The following is a 12,218-nucleotide window of genomic DNA, read 5'->3' on the forward strand; positions in this document are numbered from 1 at the left end:
AGTTCAGTGCTGTGACTTTCTTTAAAATATCCTTTGCAAACTTACTGCTTGAATGATTCACATCTAACCCTGAAATGCATTATGGTTGGTATGACTGATGGGTCACTGGTAGATGTCCATGTCATAGCAACATTTTCCTCTTCGACAGTTAAGCATCTACCCTTTTTGTTAAGAATATCAGCAAGAAAATAAGGTGGAGTAAATGCTTGATCCATCTACTTCTTTACTGCTTGCAATGTAACTTTACTGGTGGGTATTTCTTGCTTTGATGTTTCTTGAAGTTCTTTCCAAGTTTCAACAGAAGCCGCACGAAGGCAGCAATCTTTCTGTAGTTTGTCCAAGGCTCTGGAAACAGGTTTTAATGTATTCAGTATATCTTCTATATTGCTTTTTAGTCCAGTGTTTTGACTATTCTAGCTATGATACTTCCATCAGTATTATCATGATTTTCTTCACAGATGATCATTGGAATAGGCCAGTTCTTAATAAATAGCTCAAAGCAGTCAACCACTGAATTCCAGCATACATTTTAGGGAAGAATTAACCTGTATTGCCCAGCTCCGTTCAGTGAAGCTGAAGCAAACTAGTTGTTACAGAAGTATTTTGCTATTCCAACAGCATTTCCCTTTATTCCTGGAGTACTTAAATCTTTGGTTAAAAGATGCATCAAATGAGCACTGCACCCATATGTTAAAAGGTTCAAGTTTACTTCATTATCTTCTTTTAAGTTTCTTCTCATCTTTGCAGCATTTGCAGCATTATCTGTGACAGAGCTACGCACATGATACTTGAACTTGTGCTCATAGTTTGTTATTGCTTTTACTGCTACCTTAAAAAAAAATCTGCAGTATGGGCATTTCCTGATGTATCAATTGTTTCTGTAAGATAAACAATCCCATCTTCTGTTGTCACTCAAACACATATTACTGGATTGTTGTGTACATTGCTCTATCCATCAACACGCAAATAAACACTTTTCCCTTCATGTTTTTTGCATACTGTTTAGTTTCCTTCTCATGCACTGTATCCAAAAGCCTTCCAGCAATAGCTGTTCTGCTGGGTGGAGTGTAACCTGGTCATAATGATTGAACATGTCAGTGAAAAGTTTGTTCTGAACAAGGCAAAAGAGAGAATCTCTTGCATAAATGAACTGAGCAATCTTTTCATCTATGCTGTCTTGCTGGACTTTCCTGGTCCTGATTATTAAGTCATCCATAGTTTTACTTGATAGTGAAGAAAGTCTCTTTTTGGATACAGGGAATTCACTGTCTGAGGTGTATTTAGTTGCACTACTGCTGGTGGTACCAGTCGATGATTCTAAAGTTGTAGACATTACAAATGATGAACGTTCAAAATTTCTGCAGCTATGGCAGTTTTTTCCTCCAGTTTCCAGGTGTTGAAATCAAGACTGATCTTTTCTTCACAGAAAGTTGTTCCTTTTCCTATACTATCTGGAGCCCGGTGTTGGTCTTTCTGTTGAGCACACTGCTCCTTCTCTGCTCTCTCTCCCTCCTTCACATAAGAAACTAGCAACAAACGAAGACTGTAACTGTAACCCACCCGCAAAAAACAAAACCCTTCTCCGATTTCTGCTGAAATCCACGATTTCTGCTGTTGCCTTGTGTGCTGCAGAATTGTAGTTTAGAGAGAGAGTAGAGCACTTTAGAAGTTATTGTTTACATCTCTGTACATATGCAAAAGGACCAAGAAAGGCCATTGAACTGAAGTACCCAGAATCATTCAGAAGCAGGGAGTTGGTAGTTACTGAGCAGATGGTTGTTTTTCCATGAGCTGGGCTAAAGAATAAGCCTCCATTATGGATTCAGAATCATAAATATTCATAATTTATTATCTGAACTAATCAGAGCTCAAGCAGAGAGACTAAAACAGGAGTTTGATACCATCCAGGTGAGCTCAATGTATAATCCTGATCAATGAGTACAGATGATGCTGTCTGCTGGAGTCAGAGGCCAGGTTCCAATAACTGTGAGGACTTTGCTGATCCTTTGCATCCAGTAGTAGAAACCCTGCATCCCTTGCAAGGCCAAGCCTCTGATATGTGAAATATTGTGCCATATTTTTAAAGCTTGACCTCAAAAGTTAGATGGTTTTTCCTCTCATTCGTTTATAGAAGAAAATTAGCCTTAACTCCAGAGTTTTTAGTAGATGCTCCTTGACCCAATAGATTATTTTATTTAAATTATTTTAATAGATTATCCTAAATTTATCCTTTAGACTATGCTTTATTAAATTCAAATTTCATTTTAAGATGGTAGATTTTAAAAGGAAAACTTAATTCTAATTTAAATAAAATCAAAACAATCTGATTTAAATTTTAAAAAATAGATATTTAATTTTTTTTAAATCATTGATTTTTATTCACCCTTCTTATCCTCCAGGTCCATTGACACTGCCCTTCAGTGTACAGTATCTTGTTCTGACACTGACCCTGACCCATTCCAACATTCCTGTTGCTGAGGGTCTTACAGAATTAATCATCGTGTGAACAGTTGTTTCCAGTGTCATAGTGCCAGAATCTATTCAGAGCTGACCACTGTATTCCCCTGGGGCACATGGCTTTGGATCAAGCCTTTACCCATGGAACTAATCCAGTGTTCCTGTTATTTGAGGTTGTGTGCTTCTTCCTCAAGGGATATACAGATCCTACTTGCCTCCATCTTGTTAATCTGGAACACTCATCCTTGCAAGAAAAAGTGAGAAAGCTGTTCCTTTCTCCAGAAACCATGCCTCCATCTGACCCTTTGGCAGATGAAGCTGAAGGTTTCCCAGACATCCTTAGGTCTCTTTCCCAGACTTCAAACTCTTTTAAAAAGAAACAACTGAAACTTCAATGCAATCATTGACTGTCATTCTATGCTAACCCAGCCCTTTGAAAGTAATACTGCCAGTTTAAGCCATTCTTCTACTGGCCTGTGTCATTTGGAACTCTCCTACCTTATCCCTATCACTTGAGAAGCATATTAACAAGAGGTATATAGTCCTGCTGTAGGAAGTGGAGTTTCAGTATTTTTACCCAGCTATTTTATTGTTGGTATTGGAAGCAGCAATAAGGTTCTCTGGATGGTGAACTTAACTTACCCCCACGATGGAAAGCTGACATGTTTCTCCCACTCTGTCACATTGAGTTTCTAAAAGCATTGTCAAAGGGCCTCTCATGTGTCAAAGATCCAGTTCCTCAATGGGATATTAATCTGGCCCTTGTAGTGCATACGCGATCACAGTTTAAGTGAATGGCAGTCTGTTTGACAGCCCTCCTGGTGGTAATCATTTCTACCAAGCAATTTACTCTGAACCAAGCTCTAATGGTAGACCTCCCATAATACCATCTTATAGTTGGACAAGGTGATTCTTCATACTCACCCGGTTTCTGAGTTTCAGCTTAGCAAATTTCATTATCTGTCTTTTTTCTCAAAGCTGCATGATTCAGAGCCTGAGGCAACCCTTCACGCTTTGGATGTGAAAAGATCTCTGGCCTGCTACCTGCACAGGATTGCAAACCACAGGATTGCAGGTCCCCACATCAATTTTCAGTCAAAGTGGAAGGGTCCAGCGCATCAGCTATTTCATGTCAAAGACTCTCCAGTTGGATTTCCAGTAATATCAGACTCTCATGAACTTGCAAAGGACCATCTGTGATCCCCAGACACTCCAATAGAGTACAGGCACCTTGCAGTGCCTCCTCCTGCAGGGTCTTATGTTAGACATTTGTATAGACCAGAGACTGCAATTCACTTCACACCTTTGCTAAAGTTTCCGAATATTTACCAAGAAATCCCAGTACTGCAATCTGTTGCGAAAGCTGACGGTATCATCACAAGAACTGAAGATGTCAAAGTGAAGTAACACTGTATTAATAATTTTTTACCTAACCCAGTGAAGCTTTATTTTTAGTTCAATAGTTCTTTTCACTGTGCTAAAAAAAAGTGCAAGTTTTTTTGGTTACTATTGTGGAGTCCTGCTGGAATGACAGCAGTTTTGGCAGGATGGTGCTCCTGTCAATCACTGCCTGAAGAGATGCTGAGTCTCCCTCTCCATATGTTATAGGCACAGCTTTTGGAGCCACCCACATGTGAGAATGTGCGCATGGACTCAAAAGGAGAAAAGGAAACTACCACTAGCTGAAGTTTTTTGGGATGTGTTTTTCCATATATATGCGTGCACATACACATTGAAATTCTACTGTCCTGCCTCAGAGTCTGCCCCTCTAGGACTCTCCCATTGAAAGGAAACTGAAAAGCTAAAATGCTTTCCATCCTTTATCCTCTAGGTGCAGGAGGGTGGCAAAAAGTAGTTTCCAGACAAAAGGCTCAGGGTCTAACCCCACCAACATGTGAGAATGTCTGTGTTTTAAAGCACGTTAGAGAACTCAGTTACCAGTAAGCAATTTCCTTTTTTCAGACATTGGCAGCTGAATAAATGGTTCAAGTTCTAGAATTAGATGCCCAAATCAGGACTTAAATGCATGCAAATATTAAGTAATGCCAAATTTAGAGTTTAACATCTAAATGTGGGCTTTAAACAGCCTACTGAGTTCCCCAAATCTTAAGGATTTTATTTTAAATTAATAAGTTAGTGTCCATTTTTAAAAGGAGGCTTACATTTTGGGGTTAATAGAATGAAGCTAAGTATTTTATTTGTGGTACATACAGCATCGTCTATGCAAAATTACTATGATACTGCACAAAAACATCTAGCATTTCAGACCTTTCTGCATCACTAGGTTGAATATACAATATAGATCTGAGGCTTTCAGTGAGAGAAATAATTCAAGGTAGCAAAAATTGAAATTCTCCTGATGTCAGCTCAGAAAGCATATAGCATTCTGTTTGTAGTTCCTGATTATTGTAAGTATTTTAAATTGTTCTCAAGGAACATGAATAACAACAACTGTGAAACGACAGAACTATCTAAGAGAGTTATTAATAATATATTGCACACAAACACATAGACAAGGATAAGTGAAAATTTAACACTGGTCTTAATATGTAGTGGCCTGTTTTCCAAGAGTGGTCACTGCTGTCAGTCAGAGCTACATTTTATCAGCTCAAGAGGCAGGTGCCTGCCTTTTGTTTTTGTCAAACAGTGGACCCCGAGGAATGTAGACACAGAACAAACGAGATGGAATCTGTATTGTAAAGTAATCAAATCACTATGCTGTATACGCAGAGGTGGTGCCTGGTTAGTACTGATGGAGGAGTTTTATGTACAAATTCAACAAGAAAAACGAACAGAAAAGAAGTCCAATACAAGGCATGAAGAATGTTAAACATATCACTGATAATGTTACGTGATACCGATATCATACAATTTGTCATTTTTATAACATTATGAAAAAGATGTGTTTTTGTTTGTACCTATTTTCTCTCTAGGCCCCTCGTTCAGAAGCTCATACTATTCTTGGTTCTCTTGTTTGCTTTCCAAATATCTACCAAGAAATCCCACTCCTGCAACCCATCCTGAAAGCTGGTGGTATCATCGCAGGAACTGCTGATGTCAAAGTAAAGTAACTTTATATTAATAAATCCTTACCTAACCCAATGAAGTTTTACATTCAGTTAAATAATTTGATTATTTTTACCATGCACTAAAAAACCCTGCAAGTTGATGAGTGTTAACTTGCTAATTTATAACTCCATATTAGCAATGAACTAAACATATGGTGCAAATACTTTTAACTTTTTATGTCACTTCTTATTTGGAGAGAGAACCTAGTTTTCTACTCTTCTGCCAGGGATCTGTCAGTTCACTTTAACGTTATATATAAATGCCACTTCTTATTTATTCCTGGTATGTACGTACATCTGTGGCAACGTATACTTGCAAGAGACTAGGGCAATTCATTTTTACTTATTTTTACCTTTTTATATAATATTAAAAAATAGCTTTTATGCAAGAGAGAGGCATGAATTTAGCTCAAAATATGTTTTTCCCAGAGCAGTAAATTAATTGAGACTCCATGTAACAATAATTGCTCTAAATGTGGATGTAAGGCTTTAGGGGTGTTGGTTGTGGATGTTGGGCTTTGTAATTCATGGGCCTTAATAATCATCTTTAAAAAATATTAAACCATTGTTAATTGAAATTAAAGTCAGCCCTAGTGGTCATCATGATTCTGATAGCAATTTTCTCTTTGGTAATCATGAGATATCACAGTAATTCACCGTGGAATTTATATAAGGATGTAGGATTCCCTTCAAATGCCACATAGAATGTTAGAAAGTGGAAAAAGAAGAAATCACAGGACTTGCAACCCTATTCATTCCATGGTTATGATCTAGTGTTCTCAACTACATGTGAATCAGTCTGAGAGATTTGTCAAAAATGCATTAAAACAAGACAGATTCTGGGCTAATCTGTTTTTTGAACCAAAGTACACCAATATTTTCAAATGTTGCTGCCCAAAGCATATACACTTAAGACCATAGTTAGACATTTAAAATTACTTTAACTTTGAAGAGATATTGAGCACTCCTAGCAAACTGGAATAACAAGTGCTTAGCAACTGAAAATCAGCTACCAGTAGATTTTTTTGCCTGTTTGTAATTTTAGGTTCCCCATTAAGCCATGCAAGTTTGTAAATTTTGGCTTATTTACACCCCGTAAGTTGTTCTCTTGGAAAATATATTAGAAGCAAACATCCCATGGTAATACATTGACACTTCCAAATTTATTTCACTTGTGCCCCTGTCAAAATGAAATATCTGACACACTTGAATTAATACAAAAGTATTTTTGAAAAAGTGCTTATTCTCATGAATTTTATTGTTTTAGTGTTACCTCATAAATATTTTATTGAAGAATGCCACTGATGAGCCAAGTGAAGCTGCAAGGTAAAAGACTGAATAAAAGAGAAAATATTGTGAAGTTTTAAGAAAGCAAATCAAAATTTAAATAAGTGAGTGTGAAAGTTACAATTCTTAGAAGCCATTCAACTTGAAAAGTATTAAAAATAATAGCTTGGGTGATGATGGCATGAGGGGATATTTGAAACCAAGCATGTTACAAAGTTTTAAAAAGGGTTTGGACTTAAACATTTCTTTAGAAAGAGTACTGTAATCTGGTGGAGTTTTTTTTTACTGTTATTCCTTGTTACCCTAAATGTAAAAAAGTACATTTCAGTGGAAGATTTCTCTTTTGAAGTTTTGTTTTGTGATTCATTCAGCCAACTAAATCATACTGTCATTGACAATACATGTGAGATCATCCCTAGGACTATTAGACTACAGGTACCTCATACCTTCACCTTTTTAATATGATATTATGTTCAATGGAAAAAATATATTTTGCTTCAAACAAAAACTTCTTTTTCAACTGTTGGCTTTAATATTTTTCATTTTATTCATTATTTTGTTAGGCCAAGTACATTATCTTACACATGTAAGACAGGCATACAGGTTACTGCACTGGCATTTTTAATATGTCTTGCAGTATATACAGTATGTTTAATTTTATCCTGATTTCTCTGAGGGGAGCATTGCTGGGTATGTAAATCTAACTTTTTAAGGAGCTACTTAGTTATGTGCCCCATTTCATCAAGAGTCAGCATGTATGTACTCATAGGGCACATCCACACATGCAAGCACGCATGCTTGCAGCAGCTCAAAAAAGAAGAGGTGCAAATTTGAGCCAGGGCTTTTTGCCTCAGCATACGTGCCTAGACATGCACTTTGGTGTGGGGCAGATTGTGCCACTTGGGGCAAAATAACCCTGTCTGGCTTCTCCAGGATCTGCAGCCAGGGGGAGCTAGAGCCTGGGGCCAGCACCTGTGCTATCCCCAACAGTATAAAAAGTTGCCCTGTCAAGTAGCTCAGGGCTGCTCACTCTCAGGAGCTTCTGGGGCCCAGCCAATTGGTACCTGGAAACACAACCCCTTGTGCCAGCTGGATTGCTGAAGCAGCCCTGAGAGTTTCCTGCACCCTCTACCCACTGCAGCAGTCTGGCAGTGGGGGCTGCTGCCTGGCTGTGACCTGCTGTGCACCTGCCAGACCTGGGTGGGGACTGCACAGCCAGTAGAAGCATATGCTCCTTTGGGCCAGCTGCCAATGTGCTGTGGCTACAGAGTTGGCCTTTGTGTGGCACTAGTGCCAGGTTTGCCCCGTGCCCAGCCATCTGGACAGCTATCACCCAGAAGATGTTCTGGGTGTGGTGGCCTGCTTTGAACTGTCAAAGCATGTCCTCCTGGCCCCAGGTGGCCAGGAGGTCAGCCACCTTCAGCTGGGTCCAAGGTGCCAGCTCTGAGCAGGCTCCTCTGCCTGTCTCCTTCCACTTGCCTCCCTAGCAGGAATTCTGGTGTTCCCTATTTGAAAACTGAAAAATCCCTGATAAAAAATTCCCAAAGCCACTCTGTAAAATACCCCGAAATCCATATTCTTCCACAATTAGAACAAAAGACCACTATAGCAAGAGAGTGAGAGAGAGAGAGAGAGAGACCGCGATCAGTTGGGCAATATTTTATTGATATATCTACAGTGTTAAAGCAGTTTGGAAGCCCACCAGTGTCTCTATCATCATAATGAAATGAATTCTAAATACTTATATGTTTAGCTGCCCCCCCACAGGGGCTACAGCCCCTCCCCCCCCCAACAGGGTCCACAGGGCCCCCTGCAAGGCCCACATGCCCCACCCACACTTGCTCCCTTAGCCCCCTGAATTGCTACCCTGCCTGGCCCAGCTCCTGCAGCCACCCTGATGGCTGCCCCACCCCTGCTTGCATCCCCAGACCCCCGATGGCTGCCCCCCCGGTCCACCTACTGCCCACTTCCCCAGATCTCCCAATGGCTGTCCTGCTATCCCCACTCCCTGCTTGCACCCCCAGCCCCCACAATGGCTGCCCCCCACCTGACCCCAGTCTCCCAGCACTTAAAAAGAAATTTTTTTTTAAATCCTCACACTCACCTTGCAGTAGCAGGGGCTGTGGGGGATTTGGGGCCATGTGGCAGAGCCCTCCCCATTCAGCAGGGGAGCAGTGGGGCTCCCTTAGTGCCCCCCCACCCAACCCCATCTATGATGCCCCCCACCCACCCCCCTGCCTGGCCCCAGCAGTCCAGGACTCAAAAAAAAAAAGCCCCAGACTCACTGGCAGTAGCAGCTGCTGTGGGGGTCACTGGGGCCTCATGGCAGAACCCCCCTCCCCCATGCAAGACGAGGCAGTGGGGCCTGGCCCCGGCTGCCTGGCATCCGCACTGCCACTACCCCATCATGCGGGTGTGGCCGGGGTCGGCAGGGCACCGTGCGGCTCCACGCAATCTCAGGCAGTTGGGGCTGCCGTAGGTGTTACCCGGGCCCTGTGCTGCATGGGGGGGCTCTGCCACCTGGCCCCAGTGACCCCAACGGCAGCTACTACTGCTAGTGAGTGCTGGCTTTTTTTTTTTAATTGCCAGGATGCTGGGGCCAGGTGGGGCAGTGATGAGTGGGGGATGGGGGGCAGGCAGGGGGTAGGGTAGTGATTGGGGGGGCTCAGGGGGCAGGTAGTGGATTAGGCCAGGCAGGGCAGCTATCAGGGGGGCTCAGGGGGAGGGGAGGGACGGGGCCGGGGGGGCAGCAATACGGGAGACTCAGGGGGTAGGCGGGGGATGGGGCTGGGCGGGGCAACCATCAGGAGGTCTTGGGGGGGCAGGCGGGGGATGGGTCCGTGTGGGGCAGCTATTGGGGGGCTGGGGGAGTGAGCGGGGCCAGCAGGGGTTCCCCCATGGTCCTCTCCCCACTACTCCAGGCCCCCCTCCCCCTATTTACTGGCAGGAGCCCAGGTCCAGCTCCCTGTGGCTGACACGCTGCCTGCCCTGCATGCTTCAGCACCGAGGCAAGGGCCAGCCATAGAGACCCTCTGGCTGACTACCAGGGCATCTCTGTGGAGAACCAAGCCTCCAGTTGCCTCAGGACATAGTTCCATTTTTTCCCCTGCAGTTTTTTTGCCCCCGTGCCACAAATTTGCAGTGCAGGGAACATTTTTTTCGTTCCTGCACGTGCCTCTTGCAGCGTCTCACAGGTCTTTGAAACACTGCAAGACACATGCGCACACTTGTGTGAATGTGCCCATAGATCCAGAAGTTATCAGATCTTACTAGCTAGTATATCCATTTTTAATTTTGAAAGGTTTCTTCAAGAATTCTAAATGAAAGGAATCACTAAACAATACGTGTAAATAATAGTGTGTATGTTCACTGACAAAGAGCAAAGTTAAGAAAACAAACCGAAAAACTGCTATGGTTCTTGTCCAGTATTTCACAAAGTCAATGGGAGTTCTGCCTTTGACTTTAGTGAAAGCAGGATCAGACTTGATATGTTTTAATTCAGTACGCACTTTCTCTACAAATGACATTTTCATCATAACTGAAGACCCAATTCTGCAAGTAACATGATGATTGTTGATGATTTTGCCTAATTTGAAGATGGGGTGATAATTAGAAAGGCTGTTTTCATGAAATATCATCTTTTACAGGAATAGGAAGATGCTCATTTTTCAGGCTTTTTATGAGGAGGGGAGGCTTTAATTATTTTCTTTATTAATTAATAATATTTGCTTTTGACTGGTTTTCATTAGCTAAGAGGATCATGGATCAATCTTGAATATTTGTGAAGACTTCTTAAGGTCATGTACAAACTGGGCTAGTTCAGAAGCCATTAAATTGGAAAATAACTTGATTTTAAAAAATATAATACTGGACATTTCAAAGCATCTATATTTATGCGCTGTTAAAACAGTGCAACATCTAATTGTAATTTAGGACAGTTGCCCATTCAGAAAAGTTTGTGTGTGAAAGGAAAAAATCCTAAACGCTAGCCCCAAGGAACTGCTTAAGCCAATGACTATTACTATATTTACTTGAATATTAGATGACAATCCCCCAATAATTAGATATTATATACTGAAATTTTATAACTTTCTTACAAATGTCCAGCTATTGAATCTAATTATTGGAGGTTTCCGTTGAATTTGTCCCCTTCCCACTGCTACAGTAGGGAAACTAAATCTGGGGGGTCAGGTATCCCCCTTGCCCACTGTCCCCCCCCCCACCTTTTTCTCCTGCAGCCCGTTCCCACCCTTATTGTCAGACCCTGTTCTCCCTGAGTACCTGGAAGTGAGGGGCACATTTGAAAACACTGACCTTGAAATAAACATACCTGTAGTAATTTATATATCAACAAATTCCTACAGGTACCCATAGACTTAGTTCATCCAGAATTGATGCATTTTACATTTTTTTTAAACTACTGCATCACCATGCTGAAAAAATGGCAGCAGGGAACTTTGAAATCAAGCTCATTGGGCGTGTTTTATTTCAAAGCGCACTGCCACCATTTTGTCGGTGTGGAGACACGCGGTGATGCTGATATACACGATGTGCAGGGCTGCCAGAGCACATCAGTTTCGGTGTTCCAGCAGACTCAATTGATTTCCAACATGTTGGAGCAGGCTCCCCACGTGTGTATGGGAGCCCTGTGTGTGTATAGTCCAGATACCCCTCTACAAAGGATCCAAGCGTTAATTAGCCCCCACTTATGACTGGAACCAGGTGTTCTTGTCACAAGTGCTGGAATTCTCCAAAAATATATATGCAAATGAGGCACAGGACAACCTGATTTGGCTCCACCTCATGGAAGGGCTCCATTTGGTGCTGTTTGACAGACATTTAAGGCTGGTGAAGCAATAGAAATAATTGGGAATGGGAAAGAAAGGCACAGCAGAGCTGTGAGAGTGAAGAGGAAGTTGAAACACTTTCATTGTAGTGGCTCACCATGTGTTTAATGAGGTATCCTTGTATGTGAATGTAAGACAAGGGACTTTTCCCCCATGCTGATTGTGGGGAAAAAACCTCATCTTGTATTCTGAAGTAACTGTAGAACTAAATTCCTGGACGTTCATATTAAAGGAAGCTGATGACAGAAATGCCAAAAAGCAATCATAGTTACAAGTCAGAGAGAATACAAGATTTCAGCTATAAAGAAAAATTGTCATCTGTACTAAGGGTGTGCAAAGTAGGCCCTATTCTATTCGCATTCAACCCAAATTGGGGATAGTGATTCATTTTGTTGATTCGGATCGCTGTCCCTCATTCTATTCAGCCAAATCCTAATCTGAAGATTCGATGCTGATTCAGAGAATCAGCAACTTGGACATGGGCACAGCTTTAAAAGTTTTTTCTGCGTATCTTGAGGTACCAGCACGGCTTGTGAACGCTGCGATGCTGGGGCAGATG

The 12,218-nt window shown here is 41.8% G+C and overlaps 1 protein-coding gene across 5 annotated transcripts in view; it reads left to right on the forward strand.

Annotated features, from left to right (window-relative positions):
• The window catches only part of RALGAPA2 (Ral GTPase activating protein catalytic subunit alpha 2), a 374,428-nt gene that overhangs the window by 209,711 nt on the left and 152,499 nt on the right, over nucleotides 1-12,218 (forward strand). For all 5 annotated transcript variants that reach the window (XR_009458933.1, XM_019491013.2, XM_059720247.1 and 2 more), the window contains exons 25-26: nucleotides 5,391-5,519; nucleotides 6,793-6,851. Coding sequence is in view for 4 of the 5 variants with exons in the window: in XM_019491013.2 (XP_019346558.2) it covers nucleotides 5,391-5,519; nucleotides 6,793-6,851 (188 nt within the window). In the remaining variant the exon portion in view is untranslated. The remainder of the gene's footprint in view (nucleotides 1-5,390; nucleotides 5,520-6,792; nucleotides 6,852-12,218) is intronic.

This window comes from Alligator mississippiensis, chromosome 1 (assembly GCF_030867095.1).
Source record: "Alligator mississippiensis isolate rAllMis1 chromosome 1, rAllMis1, whole genome shotgun sequence".
In the NCBI taxonomy this organism is placed as follows: Eukaryota; Metazoa; Chordata; order Crocodylia; family Alligatoridae; genus Alligator; species Alligator mississippiensis.